Source organism: Puma concolor, chromosome B2, assembly GCF_028749965.1.
Source record: "Puma concolor isolate L17-30 chromosome B2, mPumCon1.1.hap2, whole genome shotgun sequence".
NCBI lineage: Eukaryota > Metazoa > Chordata > Mammalia > Carnivora > Felidae > Puma > Puma concolor.
In genome coordinates, this window is record NC_141671.1 from 123,752,422 (window position 1) to 123,773,714 (window position 21,293).

The 21,293-nt window shown below is 35.9% G+C and overlaps 1 protein-coding gene across 3 annotated transcripts in view; it reads right to left on the reverse strand.

Annotated features, from left to right (window-relative positions):
- The window catches only part of HBS1L (HBS1 like translational GTPase), an 87,562-nt gene that overhangs the window by 14,178 nt on the left and 52,091 nt on the right, over window positions 1-21,293 (reverse strand). For all 3 annotated transcript variants that reach the window (XM_086707923.1, XM_086707924.1, XM_086707925.1), the window contains 8 exons: window positions 17,273-17,532; window positions 16,640-16,805; window positions 13,966-14,083; window positions 8,619-8,765; window positions 6,291-6,365; window positions 5,421-5,538; window positions 4,956-5,024; window positions 2,097-2,201 (listed from right to left, as the gene is read on the reverse strand). In XM_086707923.1, coding sequence (XP_086564049.1) covers window positions 2,097-2,201; window positions 4,956-5,024; window positions 5,421-5,538; window positions 6,291-6,365; window positions 8,619-8,765; window positions 13,966-14,083; window positions 16,640-16,805; window positions 17,273-17,532 — 1,058 coding nt within the window. The remainder of the gene's footprint in view (window positions 1-2,096; window positions 2,202-4,955; window positions 5,025-5,420; window positions 5,539-6,290; window positions 6,366-8,618; window positions 8,766-13,965; window positions 14,084-16,639; window positions 16,806-17,272; window positions 17,533-21,293) is intronic.

Here is a 21,293-nt window from a genome sequence, read left to right on the forward strand (position 1 = left end):
AGATTGCCTTTAGTTTAGGATTTTGAAGAGCTCTCATACTAGAATTTTAATTAGCAATATAAAATTTTGTAGAGGCAATCTATAATCTGATTTTCTCCCTCCAAATATGTTACACTGTCCTATATATGATACTCATCTTCTTAAGGACCTTCTTCATGAGACAGACATCACACAAAGTAGTACTTTTTTAACACTCCAAAAACTCGATGCGTTAATAAAATGAAAACACAATTTAGAATTTCCATTTCTTGGTAGCAGATTTAGTCACTTCTCTCTTTTTAGGAGATGTTACTGGTTAGTGATAGAATTGTTGAGATAGAAGGGTGCACTGAACAATTAAGTAAATCAAGCAAAAGCAACGGAGTTAGAAATTGAGGACTGAGGGGCGCCTGGGTGGTTCAGTCAGTTAAGCACCTGACGTCAGCTCAGGTCATGATTCCCACAGTTCCTGAGTTTGAGCCCTGCATCAAACTCTGTGCTGACAGCTCAGAGCCTGGAGCCTGCTCTGGATTCTGTGTCTCCTACTCTCTCTGGCCCTCCCTTGCTCACACTCTGTCTCTCTCTCAAAAATAAATAAAAATTCCCCCCCCCAAAAAAAGAAAAGAAATTGAGGACTGAGAACCTCCAAGTTGGGTTACAAGAGTAGCCATCAAGGAGTAGGGTATGATCTCAGGTACTTCTTATACAGCTTTCCTTTAAGATTAAAGATAAGTGATTAGAGTTTTTCTGGTGGGGAAGGGACAGGAAGAAGAGAGGGAAAGAATGTGGGACTTACAGATGTAAATTATGATTCTGGAGGTCACAAAAGAGCCAGTCTGTAAGGTCCATGATAATTTTAGGACCATGGTTTTAGTTTTAATTCATGTCTATTGATTATTTTAAAACTTCCTGTCTCAAAAAAGCTCATTAACCTACAAAGAAATTAGTATTTCAAAAGTGTTGTTGCTCTTGATCACTTTAAAAAACAGTAAGAGATCTGAACTTGCAAATAATAGATCAATGGAAAATGATTCTTTTTAAAAAAGCGTGCATTACTTGTCATCTAAATAGAATTTTCATGATCCCTAAACCAGCAGAAAGAAAAAAGCAAAATGGAAATAACTTTGGCTTTCATTCCCCTATTCATCTTTAAATTTGTTCTAAATTGTTACCTAAACAGATATTCATTAATTTCTTAGACTCTAAGAAAACTGCTTTTGAAGTAAGCAAATTAATTGTTAAAAATGTACATTCAAATTTATCATCCAGTCAGGTACAACTCTGGATATAAACTATAATAAGAGTAATAGAGAAAAGTACTGAAATTTAACAACTTTTAACATTCTCAGTATACTGTAATTTAAAATTGTTATAAATTGTTACTTTGAAGTATAAATCAGAATGTCAGGTCTATGTTGAAGTTGGAGGCTTAGCTGGAAACTAGATTAAGTACAGAATTATAAACTTTTAAGCAGAATTCAGAACAACAAGTACACTTGTAAGATCAAAAGATTAGAAAATAGAAACAGTTATTGGTCAGTGTGAAAGGTCATATATTACACGTGGGAAAGCAGTAATTCTGGCACGTTAGGCTCAATTTCTCTTTTTAACATTAGGATTCTCTGCATTTGCATCTTATTTTCTTAGGTCTTTCTGCAAAAAACAATTTTTTTTTTGGTATAAGCATGATTAAACTGTTAACTGATAGTAATTCTGAAATACAAATTTCAAAACAACTAGTTACTGACTGTTTAGTGCCAGGATGGGGTTAAATTTAATTTCTGCTGCTGAATACTATTTTCAATGTATCTGTCAGGTGTCTATACATCTGGTTAGATCCTAACCAGGCTTTTAGAATCAGTGTCAGGAAAAAAAAAAAAAAAAAAGAAATGCTACCACAGTTAGAATGTTCTGTGTACATTTATACACACATAGTCACAACAGAAAAAATCGTTTAATGTTTTCACATTTTTATCTTCAACAGTTAGTATCATTTTGACAGTCAGTTACAATTTCACTAAGAGGTTATTTACTTAGGAGTTAATAACTAAACTACTTTTAAAAATCTGCTGTCTCAACTTAAAGGTTTTCAGCAAAAGAATCTTGCAGAGGAATACCTTTTGCAGTACAAGTTTCATTAGGAGGCATTGCTAGGAGTCGGTCACCGGTCTGGATATAGCCAGCTTCAATTTTACCAGTTACACAAAATCCAGATCCTTGATCTGCAAAATACACCCAAATCTTACAACTCATGTAGCCACGTTATCTAATGATTCAAGCTGTTAGCTACGTTTTGTTCCCTAGTGGGTTATATAAAACTAGTAGCTCAATGAACATTTAGCAATGATCATTTCAGAATTTGTAACATTATCTACTAAATAGGACATACCACATTCTACTCTATATCTTCTTACAAATAAAAATATTCATGTTACAAAAAGGGAGATTCATTCCTCTTTCAAATATTTAGTGAGTGTTTACCAAGTACCAAGCCATGTGCTAGCCTCTAGGAATAAAGAGATGAAAATATAAGTCCCTACCTGTAAAGGGGTTTTACTCTAGGAAGAGAAAGACAAAAACAATTACACTGTCCAGAGACAAGTATAACTTAGGATGTACAATGAAAACAGAAAGAGGTACACCGAAGAATTCATGATGAGGGGGAATGACTGCACGTTAGCCGGGCATTCGGAGAAAGAACAAGAGTTTATAAGGTACTTGTGTATATGGGGAGGGAAAGAAGGAAAACACCAATGACCCAGGATACTATATAAGCAAAGGCAGAGTCATAACCGAATGTGAGATGTACGAAGACCCGTGTGTCACTTATAAGGAATGTTTATGGCACCACATGAGGCAACAGGGGGAGGCAAAGAGCAAACAATAAAGGGACCTCATAAATCATACTCAGGGCTTGAATTTCATCCTCAGTTAAGGAATAGGAAGCCGGTAAAGAAATGTGAACAGAGAAGTGGCATGATGGTATTTCGGTGTCAGAGAGGAGGGGAGACTGACTGCAGACTGGAAGCAAACTCAAGAATTTGGGAATAAGTTATGACAGATTGAAGGTGATGAGGTAGAAGAGGTATAAAGGCAAAAAGGGATGCAAAAAGGTGCATCAAGTGTGAGATAGGAAATTAAGGAACAAGATCCGTTTTAGCCTTGGTGAATCTGAAGTGCCTACCAGACATACAGGTGGAGACAATGCATTCCAGGGGGCACCAATCACATCAAATTCCATGAGAATGGGACCCTGGGAGCACACTCCCTGTGGAGATGTCCAGTAGCCGTTAGCACATGCGCATGTATCCAGAAAGTGAGAACAGGTTTGGGCTGGAGATACTGACTTGGGAAGCATCAAGACACAGGAGGTAGATGAGTCATGGATGTCTGTCTGAAAACAGCACGTCAAGTAAGAAAAAGACTGAGGCAGAACATCAGTTAGGAGTCAGAAAAAGAGGAGCCCACAGAGAAGATACAGAGAGGTCTGAGAAATGGACAGGACAGTAGGAGAAAGTGGGTCACAGAAACCAAGGGAGAAAAGTTTCAAGGCGGATATGGCTACCAGCTTCAGAAGTAATGCCAAATTCAAGTAAGATGAAAGACAGAACTGAAAACTCTGTAGGGACTGTGGCAACCAAAGGGTCATTTGGTAACCTCAGCGGGAACATGCTAAGGGGGAATAGTGTAGGCAGAAGCCAGGAAGCAGCCTGAGAAGAGAGAGAGAATAGCAGGTAAAAAGGTAGAGTTAGCAAACACTGTTATTCAAAACATTATTTTTGTATTCTGTATGTTAAAGAAATAACAGGCATTTTAAAAAGCATTACCGGTATTTCTTCTGCTACTAGAATGTGGAAAGCTAGTAATAATAATGATTCATTTCAATTTCACTGAATGATTTTTTGGGAAGCACCTTCATTTATTAAACAATTATTAAGCATGTATACGTGGGAGGCACTAGTCTGCACTGAGCTAGGTCCTGCAGATAAAGATACAGAAGAGACAGTACTGGCCCTTAAGGACTCCACAATCTAAGTTCAATAAAAAGCACAGAAACAATTATACTACTGACTGAACAATACACTGACAGAAGATACTGAGAACACAGAAGGACACCTTAGGGTACATGATGGGTGAGCCCATCAGTTACCAAATTATTGCTGCTTAGTTCGAAATCCATTCTGCACTGCCTATTCCATGATAATGGCGATCTGGGAGACCACTGACATCTTTACTGTATTGATTATTCCAACAGTTACGTTACACCCTTCCATTTCTTAATATCTTTTATTTCATTTCTATTTTATAGTTTTCGAAATAGGGTTTTGTACACATTAAACTGGATGTACTCTTGGGTATTTATTTAATACAACACGTTCTCCAACATGGCCTTCTAAGTTTGCCCTTCCTTGCATCCTCTTCCTCAGCCCTGTGGTACCATATAGAGTTTCCTTACATCTTATAATCACTCTTTTATCATATTAATAATTCTTTACCTCAAACTTCTCTTTTCAGCTATGGATGGTATCTTTCTCCTGATTGGACCCAGACTCTGCTACAGATAGGTACGAAATGGGCAAGAAAAGAGAAAGACACAGTGGTAACAAAGATTCTGTATTGGTTAAGAAATAGTGAACAATCCAGTTTGGTTGAAGGATACAGAAACTAAAAAGATCTATTGAGAGGGAAAAAAAAACATGAGGCTAGAAAAATAAAGGGCAAGAGATTTCACACCTGGAAGAAGAGTATGAGCTGAGGAAACGATGTAAGCTGAAGTAAACTGAAGATTTTTCTGGGGAGGGGCATTAAATAACTAGAACTATGCACTTCAAGATTTATTGGGCGTTGATCCTTACGCTGGCATAAAGAAGGGGGAATATGAAGACAATGCAATGATTTCATCTAAGAAAAGAGGTCAGGGGAAAAATGGAAAAGCAGGGACCGTACTAAAGAAGAACCAGGGAGGCAGCGCTTACCTTTGAAAACATCAGATACACATAATCTAAAAGGCTTATCAACAGATCTCTGAGGCGGCTTGAAGGAATCTGGAAAAAAATGGTAAAAACCAAGGTTTAATTTAAAAGTAATTCTTGACTCAGGTCTAGTCGGCCCATTGTCATCCCATGTCTCCTAGAAAACAATTTTCTTTTATACTTACTAATAGCAAATTGACTCTCATTCATCTAGTATTTTGTGGTTTATGAAATGTTTTTATATACGTTATCTCATTTAATGTCAACAACCATCTATTGGTTAGGTAGGCACAAACCTCAGTAATTAAATAAGGGAAATGGAGTACTAGTTGAAATACTGCAGAGGATTTCAAAACTACTACTCTAGCTCTTCTGACTATAAAACCTATGCTTTTTCACACACATCACTTGTCTCCCATCCAGAACTCTAAATGACAACATCAAGCTTATAATGTACTAAATTCTTACCAATTTGTTCTAATAAACATAGTCCTTTATACCATTTTGTGAGTTCACTTGATTGAGATCTTGTGATTAGATTTTCACCACTGAGACCACTTGTAGGGATGAAAGCTACATCACTCTCCTATTAAAAAAGATTGAATATATGAAACTTAATACAACACTGTTTTCAAAAGGTAAAAGAACCACCATTACCATGCTGCACCAAGTTTGTAAAAGCAACAACATACTTTTTAAAAAGTAATAGAGGGGCACCTGAGTGGCTCAGTCACTTAAATGTCCTTTGGCTCAAATGATTTTGGCTCAGGTCTTATCTCACAGTTTGTGGGACCAAGCCCCGCGATGGGCTCTGTGCTGACAGTGCACAGCCTGCTTGAGATTCTTTCTCCCCCTCTCTCTCTCTACCCCTCCCCTGCCTGCACTGGCTCTTTCTCACTCAAACATTTACTAATAGAAATCACAGAACTATAGCCTTGAAGTTATCTGATCCAACAGTTTTCAACTTTTTTGATTTTTGTAAGAAACTTACAAATTTGTTCAAAACACTCAAGCACTTTTGTTGGGCAACAGACGCTTGGCTAGAGAAATTCCTCTCTACTAGTTTCCACTGCAGTGGAAGTGTGGTTTCCACTCCTCTGGTACCTCCCTAAACCTATCCACCTAATTTAATAGCTGGAGAAAAGTCTTTTACTTATGTTAAATCCAAGCCAAGTTATAAAATATGTGCAATTTTCTAAGGTAAAGTAATCCTAAGAATGTAAGATATACAAAAGACCAGGCAAAAATAAAAACAAACAGAATTAAACATACTTAATAAGACAAGAACAATCAGTAAGATGAGACTTAAGGTACCAAATAAATTTAAATTTATCTTACCTTAAAACCTGCTTGTTTAAGAAAGTGCCCAAGTTTTCCCGTAATCTCTTGAAACCTTTCTTGTTGCCAATTAACCTGACAAAGATTCAATTTTTAAAACTATGCTTCAGATTATGCTATAAATAAAATTTAAATTTCTGCCACAAAATGTTAAAAAATCAAGACTACAAAATAAAAATATAAAATCTATTAAATATGAAATCTATTAAAATTTAAACTTGGAATATCAGATCTTACTGTTAATATGATCTAAAAATAACTTTCCCTACAACAGAAAACCTAGAAAGAAACTGCAAGACATATAGAATTTTTTGTATATAGCTATAAGTGATTTCAAATTTGGGGAGACAGAGTGAAGGATTTATTAAGTTATGCTCAGACCAACTGCTGATATAAAATAAAATTACTGATGCACCCCCACCGCAAGCCAAATAGACTAAAAACGTATGTTATACGAACTCTATGTAAAAATATGCATGCTGTAGTATTTAGAGGTAAGTGTAACAACGTGTGTAACTTACTTGGAAATTCTTGTCAAAATAAGATGAATTAATAGGTAGACACAGGGGTAGATAAGACAAAGACGAGATCAGTAAGTAGGAGAATCTTAAGTAGTGGGTAGAGTATGGTATTTGTTGTAAAACTCTCTCCACTATTTTTTTCCTAATCTTTACATTTGAAAATTTTCATACTAAAACACTGGGAAAAATAAAATGTGTAATAATAATACTATAAAAGAATCATGTAGAAAATTGTGAGTAAGTATCTGATCCCAAGGTAAGAAAATACCTAAGCATAAAGAATAAAAAAAATATGCTAATAAACTTGACTATATGTCAAAAATAAACCATAAATAAGTTGAAAAGTAAAATAACTGGGAAAAATACCTAAGACAAGATAAAGGATTAATATCTTTAATAAGTAAATTATACTTAAAAACCAGTAAGAAAAAAGTGTTTCAAAAATAAGCAAATTATATAAATAATTCCCAAAATAAAACCATAAATGGTTAATAAATATACAAAGTATATTTAAATATTATTAACATTCACTAAAGAGTAGGTTAAAAAACAAAAAACATGTTTGGCAGTGCCTGGGTGGCTCAGTTGGTTAAGCATCTGACTTCAGCTCAGCTCATGATCTCAAGGTTTGTGGGTTCGAACTCCATGTCAGGCTCTGTGCTGACAGCTCAGAGCCTGGAGGCTGCTTCTGATTCTCTTTCTCCTTCTCTCTCTGCCTGTCCCCTGCTTGTGCTCTCTCAGTCTCTCAAAAATATTAAAAAAAAAAAAAAAGCATTAAAATAAATTTAGGGGCGCCTGGGTGGCTCAGTCAGTTGAGCGTCTGACTTCAGCTCAGGTCATGATCTTGCGGTCCATGAGTTCGGGCCCCGCGTTGGGCTCTGTGCTGACAGCTCAGGGCCTGGAGCCTGCTTAGGATTCTGTGTCTCCCTATCTGTCTGCTCCTCCCCTGCTCATACTGTCTCTCTCTCAAAAATAAATAAAGATTAAATAAATAAACAAACAAATAAATAAATAAATAAATATGTTTGGCATATCAAATTAGAAAATAATCATTTAATAACAGCAGTGTTGATAAGAGTTTGGGAAAATGACTACACCATATGTGCCAAGAGTAAATACCAGAAGATTTCTTGAAGGCATTTTGATCATACATAGCAAGTCTTAAAAATGCATATGCCCGTAGGCCCAAACATTTTCATAAAATAAACAATTTCTAAATACACTACACTACACACACACACACACACACACACACACACACACACACACGGAAATATTCAAAAGTCGGGGATTATATGAATAAGTTATAGTATTTTTTTTAAATAGACTAAAGCTATAAAAACAAGCTCTTTATACAAAAATTACTTAGAAACATGCACAAGAACATTATCAATTTTTTTAAAAAGGAGCTAACAAAAATAACACGATGTTATGAAGAAAAATATTTTCATCTATAAAAATAAACTGGATGGATGCACAAAACAAAAAGTTAAAGGATTTTGGGGAAAAAAAGAGAGTTGGAAATATGGGTTATTTTGGGTTTCTTTACACTAAATTCATTGTGTATTATTTTAAACAAAAACAATTTTAAAAATTTAACTTTTTAAAATTATCTCCGAAAATGAGAAGACATCTTCTTGCTTAAAAATCACTAGTATTTCATTTATTTAATACCAGGATCGTGTATTTTTTTTAACTATGGTAACCAAACTAGTAAGATGTACACTAGCCACATCTTAGGTCATCGATATGGCAGAAGAACATTTTAGTTAACATCTACAATGAATTCTCAGTCGCCTTCAAATACCTGATCCATTTTATTGACTGCAACCGCAAGCTGAGTTACTCCAAGAGAACGAACCAAGAGGCCATGTTCTCGTGTCTGTCCCCCGGTCTCAAATCCAGCTTCAAACTCTCCCCTGCTGGCGTCTACAACTAAAATGGCTACATCCGCCTAAGAAAAAAGAAATAATCAAAATTAGAAATAATGTCACAGCATTTTAATTCAAAGGACAAATTAGTCAATTAGTTGTGGTCAGATTTTATTTATTTTTTTTAATTGTGGTCAGATTTTAATGGCAGACTCTAACCTGACACCAAACCCTAAAGCAAATCAAACGGAAGAATTACATAGATGGATTAAAACTTAAATATTAAAAAAACTAGCATGTGGCCAAAAATAACGATACAAAGAATTTAAAAATTCCCATATTTGATCATATAACAATTAAAATATCTAGACAAAGGAGGAAAAACATAAGCACAATTAAAACGTAAGTAAACTGAGGGGTGCCTGGGTGGCTCAGTCGGTTAAGCCTCCAACTTCAGCTCAGGTCATGATCTCACGGTTTGTGAGTTCAAGCCCCTCATCGGGCTCTGTGATGACAGCTCAGAGCCTGGAGTCTGCTTCGGATTCTGTGTCTCCTTCTCTCTCTGCCCCTCCCTCACTTGTGCTCTGTCTCTATCTGCCTCTCAAAAATAAAATAAATGTAAAAAAAAAATAAATAAACAGGGATAGGTATTGGTAAAAATTATAATCTTAATATGAAGCCTTTACTAAAATAGGAAAAAAAAAAGACATAGCTCTGCAGAGAACTAGATAAAGAATACAAGCAATTTGCTAAAGAAGAAATATAAATGGCCAAGAAACATTAAAAAATTCAAATTCAGGGGCGCCTGGGTGGCTCAGTCAGTTGAGCGTCCGACTTCAGCTCAGGTCATGATCTCAGGGTCTGTGAGTTCAAGCCCTGCGTCGGGCTCTGTGCTGACAGCTCAGCGCCTGGAGCCTGCTTCAGATTCTGTGTCGCCCTCTCTCTCTGCCCCTCCCCTGTTTGCTGGCTTGCTCACTCTCCCTCTCTCAAAAATAAATAAATATTTAAAAAATAATAATTTTTAATTCAGATTCACTATAAACAAACAAACAAAGGGCATTTAAAAATACATCAATATATTCTTTCCTTCCCTATTTCTAGAAATCACATTAGGCCAGATTTATAAGACAGAACAATTTACTGTAGGCCAGGGTGCAATGAGACAGGCATTCCTATGCAGTGCCTGTGTAAGGGTGCAAACGATCTGGAGGGCATTTTCACACTAAGTATCAAGAGCCTTAAAATTATATATATCTTGCTTCCTGCCAGTTCCACTTGTAGGAGATTTATCCTAGAGAAGTAATTATGAATCTACACAAAGATATTTATCAGAGTACTATTTATCATGATGAAAAACTGAATAAACGCATTACCAAAAATAGCATATTCACCCTCTACGGCCAAGAAAAAGAATGTTGACTTAGCACAGTTTCCTAACCTTTCTGGAGTATTTTGGGAATCAGGTCAAAGACATTTTTTCCTCTCATATGCCATTTACACACAAAAAAAGAAGGGAAAAAGCTAACCTCAGCCTTAGCTCCTTTTCCTCTAGCTTTAAATTAACACTAGTTTTACAGGTTCCCACTATTCTTTTGTGTTGATGCTTCTTTCTGTGTCTCCACTTGCATCACGTGGATGCAGTCTCTGAAAATTTGCAGGAAAGTCTGTGCAATCATAGGTGTTCCTCCATATTCATTATCATCAATTATTTCTGTCAATGCATTGTTGGGACATTCTTTAAAGGAACACTCTTTCATTTTTCCCCCTTTGCAGGCTTACCTGTTCTAACAGAGATCTGGTCTTCTCTAATCCAGGACTAACTCTGACAGTACCTCCCTGAGCTACCTCAGACAGGTACTTGATAAGCACTCTCTCGAGGGTCCTCTTACACTCCATCCACATGAAACGCTCTGGCCTTTGGGTCAGAACAGAGTCCACAATAGCATTTCTCTTTGCTGTTTCCTCAATGACACTTTGTTTATGCTACCCAGTTTTTAAAGAATTTCACATGAACTGCCATATAATCCTCACAATGAGAAATAAAATGGTCATAAAGTAAAAAATATATCAGATACTTTGCTCTGAGCAGAACTTTATAATTAAATTAGAAGTACCATCCACATACTTTGGTGGGAGCAATTTACACTATGATTTCTATTCTTTTTCCTTTTATTCCTACCCAACTACTTCTGCTCTTCTTCTCCTCTTAAGTGCAGCATTCATTTCCAATCCTTCATGACTTAAAATACGGACCCATAATTTCTTCAATGAGATCCAGTTCTTTGAACAAGGATTCTTGTTTAAGAGCACAAACCAGAGCAATTCATGTCAAAACCAGCTCTCTCACTCACCTGTACTCACTAACAGGTCTCCCACCTCAGGCAAACATTGTCTAATCTTGTCAAGGGTCAATTTACTTGTATGTAAGTGTTGAATCACGATATTGTACACCTGAAAATAATTTTACACTGCCTGTTAACTAACTGGAATTTAGATAAAAACTTTAAAAAAAGAAAAAAAATCTACTCACGTCACAGAAACACTAAAGGGTAATATATAAAGCACCCAGCCCTGACCTTCCAAATCCTAGGCTCAGTAACTGTAAATCTCTTTCTAATCAGGTTTTGCCACCATCAAGTTTTGTTTTCTTAGGTTAAAATTTGAAATTCATTGAATGGGCATGAAGATATCTAAGGCAGTAAGTATTCTTCCTAATTCACTCTATTACATATCTCCAAAAAATAGGGGGGCAATTTCTCTCTTCATGCAACAGCTTGTTTTGGGGAGCTCACATGCCCCTACGTTTTCAAGGAAGCCCTTCCAGCACTAAAAAGAGATCTTCCCTCGTCACGTATACTGCATATATTCTTCTTGTAGTACATTTGTGTTAGCCTTTTGTCTTTACAAAGTTTACCTTCCTACACTGTGATTTCCTTGAGGACAGGCAGCATACCCCGTATTTTTCTTTGTATCTCTAAAAGCCGACCCCAGTATTTTGCACACTAAGTTACCTAATATTTTGAGTCTATTTCTTCATTTGTCATATAACAGAATTCAATTAGATACTTTCTGAAGTCCTTTCCTATCCTAATTCCATTGGGAGCTTGGAATAAATGATCATTATGATTATTCTGGATTCTAAGATTCTAGGATTCAAAGACACTTTACTGTAACCACTTGTTTTGATGTTTGCCTTTCCCATTAAACTATCAAAATGTGCTTTGCAGTTCATCATATCCCTATATTGCCTACCACAGTGCTTGGCACACAGTAGGCATTCAGTAAGTATGCACTGAAAGAAACACACACACACACACACACACACACACACAATGAAACAAAAAGAAAAATATATTGTATCCTTTAGTAAAGAGAAAAATATATTGTATTCTTTGGTCATGATCTACACTACTTTAAAACAGGGATGGGGTTAACTGGCTGACTCCTGTTGGCAGAGCATACAACTCTTGGTCCCAAGGTTATGGGTTTGAGCACCACGGTGGGTACAGAGATTACTTAAAAATAAAATCTTTAAGGGATGCCTGGGTGGCTCAGTTGGTTAAGCGTCTGACTGGCTCAGGTCATGATCTCACAGTTCGTGAGTTCAAGCCCTGCATCAGGCTCTGTGCTGACAGCTCAGAGCCTAGAGCCTGCTTTGGATTCCGTGTTTCCTGCCCCTCCCCTACTTGCATTCTGTCTCTCTCAAAAATAAACAAACATTAAAAAATTAAATCTTTAAAAATAATAATAAAATAGGGAGGATGTGTACTTTTATTGTAAGGATTAAACTAAATGCATACAAAACACCTAATACAGTGTCTAGCCCATATTTGGTATTCAATCCAGAGTAATAATTATTTTTCAATCTTCATTATCTTGTTCAGTCCATAGACCTTAAATTAATATTCTGAAATTATATCTCAACTTTCAACGTTTTTATTTTTATTTTTGGGACAGAGAGAGACAGAGCATGAACGGGGGAGGGGCAGAGAGAGAGGGAGACACAGAATCGGAAACAGGCTCCAGGCTCTGAGCCATCAGCCCAGAGCCCGACGCAGGGCTCGAACTCACGGACCGCGAGATCGTGACCTGGCTGAAGTCGGACGCCCAACCGACTGCGCCACCCAGGCGCCCCTCAACTTTCTAAACCAGAGTATTTTCTCATTTATCTTCAAATATATTCAAATTTATTCATATAAAATCCTTTTTAGGTTGACGAATGCTCATATTAACATTCCATTTAAATAGCTGTTAAGAACTCAGAAAATGGCCAAATGCTTACCAAGTGACAGGCAAACTTCTGAACTCTTCATATTTTCCAACAATCATCTATCATTAAAAAAAATTGATGTCCTCTATGTGCAGGGCTATTCCCAATGTTTTAATTATTTATTTAAAGATATTACCTTTGATTTTTTTTCAGTATCCTTAAGAACCATGTAATTCTATTAATTGCAATGGTTGTTTAATCCTGTAAAGAAAGTAAATGGGTGCCTGGGTGGCTTAGTCTGTTAACAGTCTGACTTCAACTCGGGTCATAATCTCATGGTTCATGAGTTCAAGCCTCTCATTGGGCTCTCTGCTGTCAGCACAGAGCCCACTTCAGATCCTCTGTCTCCCCGCTCGTTTTCTCTCTCTTTCAAAATAAATAAATAAACTTCAAAAACAAAAATAAATAAATAAACCGCAGGGCAAAACTCCCAAGCTTCAGTACTTCTGCATAAATCAGCTCTTTAAGAAGATACAGGCCTTGACTATAAATACAGTAAAAAGGCAGATACTCAAATATTCACTCCAACTTACTAATATGACATAAAGCTATAACTCATTAAGCACTTTATCATTATTTTTACTATAAGAAATCCACAGCTTTTATACATTTGCTTCTATATCATAATTAGAAAAGGTTTTATATAGTACCAATAAGATCATAAAAATACAGTATGTCTCTATTTTTTCAAATTTTTCCAAAAGTTAAAAATTTTTAATTTACAATATTTTTTGTTTGTTTGTTTTAATTTTAAGTCCTAGTATAGTTAACATACAGGGTTATATTGGTTTCAGGTGTACAATATAGTGACTCAACACTTCTATACATGACCCTACGCGCATCACGGTAAGTGTACTCTTTAATCCCCATCACCTATTTCACCCATCCCCCACCACCTCCCCTCTGATAACCATCAGTTGTTTGCTATATCTAAGAGAGTGTAGAATTATAACCTCAGCATCAGGAAATTTTATATACAATCAGTGTACTATAATTCAGGAAATATCTCGTACCTGGGCTGCTCCTGTAATCATATTTGGAATGAAATCCTTATGGCCTGGAGCATCCATTAGTGTAATAACTTTGGTTGTGGTCTCAAACTTTGTCATACCAACATCCATTGTTACTCCCCTTAAAGAAATCAAAATGGTTAGAATGCATTATAGAAATAATCAGTGCTACTATGGATTAAATTATTTAATAATATAGGCTAAATGACAGTCTAGATTCCTAAGTAACAATGGGAATTTTATTACCTAGTCTATTATTTTGACTAATCAAGGTATCAGTTGGGAGTAGAATTTCTGCTATAATCGAATTACATTTGTATAGCTTGAAAATAAGGTTGTGGACGCAGCAAAGTTTAATCAAAATGCTGGGTATTTCCCATTCCTGCCCCCACCCCCTTTTTGGTAAGAGACAATGCAGACTGTGAACAAAGAAAGATATGTGGGGACATCTCTGGAAAATGAAACAATAAATACTGAACAGGAGAAAAGATAAAGTTAAGAATGACCACTATCAGGAGGTAGTTTTCCTCATCTTCTAATGTAGATGCTTCACTAATTATAAATTTATAAAACTTTCATTTGCAAGGTAGGTAGGTCAGTATGTTACACATTTAGAAAAAAGAAAATATCAAAGGAGATAGCAATTTTTTGAAAAAATCAAGAGAGATAAATAGTTTGTTTCACATCTCATTTCATCCTTCTTGGAAATCAACACGGTGCCTCTTAGCTATAAAACAGTAGGTTCAGATTTTAAGAAAGCCCACGGAGGGTCTATATGGGTACTGAGTCTTTCCAGATGTCAGGAAAGGGAAATCAGGTGGGCAATAAACTGGGTAATCATTCATCTTGGTTTGCCCCAAATAGTTCAGAATAATGAATGAGCACTACCCTACTACCAAGGGTTCTGACGATTATAATAAATTATATGTCCACCCTAGCATAGCAGTAAGGTAACTGTGGGTCTCCTTGATCATATCATTCTAGTCTAATCTGAAACCATGGGCCTGTTGACGTGGTAAAAATGATGCTTAGTTCTCTCTAATAATCCTCAAATAATTGCCTAGAATACTGATGAACCAAGACTTATTCTGAGCTCCTGCCTAGACTTTCAGCAGAATACACTCCTTTGAGCCAGCTCTGGTCTGCATTTGTCACACTAAGGATATAAAATTCATTTATGTTCAACATTAGATCAGAACAGAAGATTTATAAATATTTAACATGGTGGCATAAGTAACACACTGTATTTTTGAAATGCTATTAAGGAACATACAGTAGTGAGTTAAACTCTCATTATGTATCTAGAAGCATCCACTATCTACATATAAAATGAAAGAATACTCTAAAATTGCATCATACTGAGCAGCAGACAACTAAAAAGCCATATATTTTAACAATATGTTTCATAAACTGATAAGTGAAAATTATTTAGTCTTCTAACATTGACATCATACAAAAGTTCCACTGTTTTCAATATTCATTTTCCAATTTTTCTTATTAGGTTGGAAAACAAGCTTATGACCCTATATAGAATAAAAAAGATACCTACCAGAAAAAAAAAAAAAAAAAAACCCACCATGGTATAAAATTCTGTTTATCAAAAGAGCTACGGAATATTGTGACTCCCTTTATTAAGAATTGCCTTATATTATAACGCATACTATTCAAGACTCCAAAAAAATAAATACACACTTTTTTAAAGTATGAAAATCCTAAATATATCCTCTAATATTCAGAAGGAAGATAGGAAACATGCAATAATTTCTTTGTTGATTTAGGACTTTCAGAGGACTTCAAAGTCTTTAGTCATTATTTTGACACAGTCGATAATCTCGCCATTTCACTTAATTATTAGGTGTCCTCTTTCTTTCCTGAAAAAGATGCCACTGCGCCCCCTCATCCCTGACAGTTCTAACATGATAAATATCACTACTCTAAAAAGACTTGTTCAAAAGAAATACTTTGGCCAGAAGTCTATGAGTAGCTGTTCTCTCCTGCAGATTTAGCATTGGGCACAGTAACAGATACAGGAGTAATTGACTAGATTAAACCTATATGGTAGGAGATAGGTTTTTGGTTTTTTATAATATAATTTATTGTCAAATTGGTTTCCGTACAACACCCAGTGCTCATCCCAAGGTAGGAGATAGATTTAATTACTTGTTAACGCTATCTCATAAAAACATAGTACAGAAAGTATAAAGATGAATTAAAGTGATAATTTAAACTTACTGGTCATTTTAATTTGAGACAGAAGACAGTTTACTACAAAAAGTTATCTTTCCTTAAAGTCACTTGATATAAAATTAACAGTTTTATTCATAATTTTAATTCAAAATCAAGTCAACTTGACATATACTGAGGGAAGTGACAACTGAAACTTTTCTCACAGAATAAGTAGCTAAGAGTTCTTACTGCCTTTTTCTGAGTTTGCTTTTTAATTTTTTAATAAACATTCTCTTAAACTATTCTCATAGAATTTGGAAGAGTAGAAAATGTATATAGATACGATGAAAGCTATCATAAAAATATTTCCCTGATAATTAAAAGCTTTTCTCTAAAAATGTTTCTAAAGTATTTCATGTTTTTTTCCACACATATTCAACACATATCGCATACTTATTTAAAAGATTATATATATCATTTGAAACTGAAAATTTTGAAATATAGTGACTACCTTTCCCTTTCTTCGCCAGTCTCATCCAAGACCCATGCATATGCAAACGAAGCTTTGCCAGCCTTTTTAGACTCCTGTTCATACTTATGCATAGTTCTTTTGTTTACATTACCCAGAAGATAAAGCATATGGCCCATCAGAGTACTTTTCCCAGCATCAACATGACCTAAGGAAAATTGATTCAAGATTAATACTAGGTACAATTTCCAGATGTTGTTCACATAGAGGCATTGCAAGAATATGTAATCCGATAGCTCATGTCAGTGTTTAGAGTAGTAAATACCAATTTTTATCAAATGATAGTTAAAATAAATGGAGAAAAAAAAAGAGCATCTCTTTAGAGAGGGGGGGACGTTTCCTTGACTTTTGGAAATTAAACTGTCAATAAGACATGCCACTTTCAAAATGTTCACAAAACGAACATGCCACAAGCCAAGTCTAATGACCTCCTTGGTGATGTGGCGTTATGTCACCCGGGGTGACTAGCAAGCATTACGATGCAATGCCTCCCTGCTTAGGTCCATTTACACCCATACAGAAACTCAGACTGGGAATGAGTCTGCACGCTGCCACCAGAAAGCTGCCGGGCCAAAGCAGAGGTGACCAACCATCCAGAGGAACAAAGGGCATTACCAATGACTACCAAGTTGAGGAGCTGCTTCCCTCCTTGCCGCTTCTCCAGTTCCGCTTTGACGTCTATTTGCTGCCTCAGCTTGCCGGACTTTTTCACTGGTGTTGGTGCTGAACTCTGCTCTTCTGATGTTTGAGTGGTGTGGGATGGAAGAACTGATTTAGAAACAGTGTCAAGAACATCAGAAGGAGCAATGCCGGTTTCTTCACTAAGATGGCCTTTTTGAGGCGTGTGGAAACTATGACCATTTTCTTCAGTTACTCTACAGAAAGCAGAGACAGAAAAAAAGTATTTAAACCAACTCAACTGGCATCCTATAATGTCAGAAGGGCAGAGAGCTGTCTGTTCTTATTTCTTACCTTTGGAGACCAAAAATGATCTCTGCTAAGTGGCCAATCAATGAAGGTGGAAATGATAAGTAGCTAGACCCAAAGCCCACAGACTTGGAAGGTCCCAGGAGAGAAAGAGTCTATCAAAAACTAAGGTAAGAAGAAAATATCCTGTAAAATAACTGAATTCAAGCCCATAGCCTTGGCCATATAATCCTATCAAAACAGATGGCATAAAGGAGATATTTTGTAAAACCTGGCATCAAATGTATTCCTAGAGATAAAGTAGTATTAAAAAAAAATTGGGTTTATCCCTAACTCATTCTTCCAACAGGACAGAGACCATCTGTTTCGCTCAAATACCATCCTTAAAGTAGGTATTTCTGAATGTTTACATTTTCTTAATACTTTCAGCAAAGAAGCTTTTAATTCATTAATTCAACAAGATACCTGATTTTCTAAAAACTACAACTCACAACTGGCATTGATGTTGAAAAGAAAAGATGCAAATAAGAAACTGATCTACTAACCCCAAAAGTTTACCATCTAGTGAGGGACTCAAATACATAAGGTAGAAACAAGGCCATCTGGCATAACTTATTTTCCCTTTGATAATGATGATACCCTCACAAGTAAACACTGATCTTAGTTCATTAGCTCTTTGACCATTATCTACAGAAACTGTATCCAGTGCTATCCCATGGGCATCTAGAAGCAACATGATCTAATCAACAGACTACGCTATACTTAACGTTCCTTTCAATGACATAGATAAAAATTAGGACCAAGAACAAGTTAAATTGCAAGTTATTAAAAATGAAACCAACTCGGGGCGCCTGGGTGGCGCAGTCGGTTAAGCGTCCGACTTCAGCCAGGTCACGATCTCGCGATCCGTTGAGTTCGAGCCCCGCGTCAGGCTCTGGGCTGATGGCTCAGAGCCTGGAGCCTGTTTCCGATTCTGTGTCTCCCTCTCTCTCTGCCCCTCCCCCATTCATGCTCTGTCTCTCTCTGTCCCAAAAATAAATAAACGTTGAAAGAAAAAAAAATTTAAAAATGAAACCAACTCTATCCAATTCACTTTGGAACTGGCAAAGAATTATACACAGTAAGCAGTTTATGTGAGAATAGTAAATCTATTTTCTTCTTGCACGCTGTAACAAAAACGACTCAGGGCAATTTTATATGCTCAACGCTGACCTTTCATCCTAGGCCTCAGGAAAAGAGTCACACAGCTTTACTAAAACCTCGCATCCACTCCTACTTTCTCTTGCTTTTGAAATCTCTACTAACAATTCTGGTGTTCATTTGCTAACACTGCTTAGAAAGATTCGCTTCATCTTGAACCACAGCAAAAAAATTTAAGTTTGTGGAAAAGGTTCCAGTTCTTTGGAAGGATTCCAACAGGCTAAATTAAGTGAAATCTTAAGACTATAATTTGCAAACATCTGAATGACCACAGCTTCTAAAACCAAAACATGACAACTGTGCATCACAATTTCTCGTCTCAAATCTCTGTTTGTAGTTACAGAAGCTTTTCTTCAAAGGAAAGCTTACGTTAACTCCTGTATGGAGAAGAGATCCAAGCAGAATGGCTATGGCTGGCAGAGCTCAGTGGGCCCAGCACAGGAAGAGCTTCACAAAACATGGGTCTGACTTGAACATTTCCTTTACGATTCAGTAACAGAAAGGTTTGCTTTTCTCTTGGTTTCACAAAAACATTCCCTTTCAAGTAAATCCTAGGTAAAATGCAAATCAGGTCACTGAATCGTACAGGGTTAGAAGGAAGTGACCAAAGTAAATAGAAAAGCATCCTAGGTAAGTCTGTGCTCAGGAAAACCGTCTGAAGGTTTATTATCACGAAGTAAAAGTCAGTATTTTTAAGATTTTGAAAAATCTCTAAGATGAGGACTAAAAATGACCATTCTGGATGGCACCTGGGTGGCTCAGTGGGTTAAGCATCCAACTCTTGATCTTGGCTCAGGTCATGATCTCACAGTTGATGGGATTATGCCCTGCTGTTAGCGCAGAACCTGCTTGGAATTCTCTCTCTCCCTCTCTCTCTCTGCCTCTCCCCGCTCATGTTTGCTCTCTCTCTCTCTCTCTCTCTTCCCCTCCTTCTCAAAAATAAATAAATAATTTTTTTTTTAAATGACCAATTTTGTAACTACTGACTGATGAAAGAAAGAGTAAGTTGGCTGAATGTTTTTTCAGGTGCTTTCTGATATAATTTTGTAACCTTATCTATTATTATCATATGATTATTCTGGGTTTTTTTTTTCCCTAAACCATCTTTCCAAAAGTGGGAATATTTCTACATGAATCTAGAGGCTTTCTTTCTCGTTATTTAAATGAGACTAGGAAGCTAATAATTTAGATTTAAGAGTATTTGTCCTCTATGCAAGGTTCAAACCATTTATACTTAAATAAGCTTTGTCTAGAGAGGTATTTACCATCTTTAATATTAGTGAAGAAAAAGTTTGCTATCTCATTTCTTCTAAGCAATGCATTACCCTTTTTTACAAGCCGTCACTGGGAATCACACTGTGTAGATATTTATGCTGCTGAAATCTCGACTCAGAAGTGTTTTTTTATGTTTCTCTGTGCTTTCTCAAGATCAAATCAGAATAACAGCCTAAGTATTATCCCTAACAAGTCCTATATAAGTACTTGAATAAATATAGCTTGGTCTTTAAGCACTATTATGTATTTCTGAGTAACCTGATCTGTACCTACAGACCTTTCATGTTCTGATGATGTCTCTTATAGAGCTATATCAAAGTATTAACTCACAGGCTGTTTTTTCACCTTTACATATTTACATATTTCCAAGTCTGTTTTTAAAATAAACTGTATTTCCCCAAGGACTCTGATCAATGAATATTTAAACAACTATTCTATGAAAGAAATACAATGATGAGCATTAATGGCCCTGCCCTCATGAAGTATATAGTCTGAAAGGCTTGCATCACACTTGTAAAGTAATACAAAGTTAGGTTGTCAATAATTATTTACTTGTATTTACTATTTATCTCTTGATCATTTATTATCCATTATTTCCTCTAATTATTCCCATAGATAACTATGCATTTACTTCTAATGTGAATTGGGGCTTATTTACATGTTGCTTTCTAAGACTTCCAAAACATTCTGCATTAAGATTATAAAATCCTTAGAATAAGAATTGTATATTCTGGGTTTTTTTTCCCCTCTCTCAATGAAAATAATCCCATAATGGGATTAAATGGTTCCTAAGACATAAGGATAAAAAAGAAATTTATGATTTCAACAACCCAACCCCAGTGCAGAGAGAAAAAACATACATTTAGGTTTTGGTAACTAAATCGGGATTCAAAATTATTTTAAGTGACTGAAGTTACCCGAATTAAAATGTAACTTTTTCATTCATCCAATGTCCTAGATATGGAGTTCTTTCCTGCACTGAATTAGAGTAAGTTCATCATTTTAAGATTCTTCACAACTAAGATTCATGAAATTTCCATTAATTTAGATAGAATAATGTTGTAAAGGAAAAAAATTGAGGCTGCTTAGTTTATATTTCTTGAAATTAAAAAAAAAATATTCTTTGTTTACATTTGATAACAGCGAATCTTACCTATCAAAATGGCAGACAAAACATATACAATTTATAAGTAATAGATGTAAGAAAATTTTAAAGAGGCTCTATTAAAGTTAA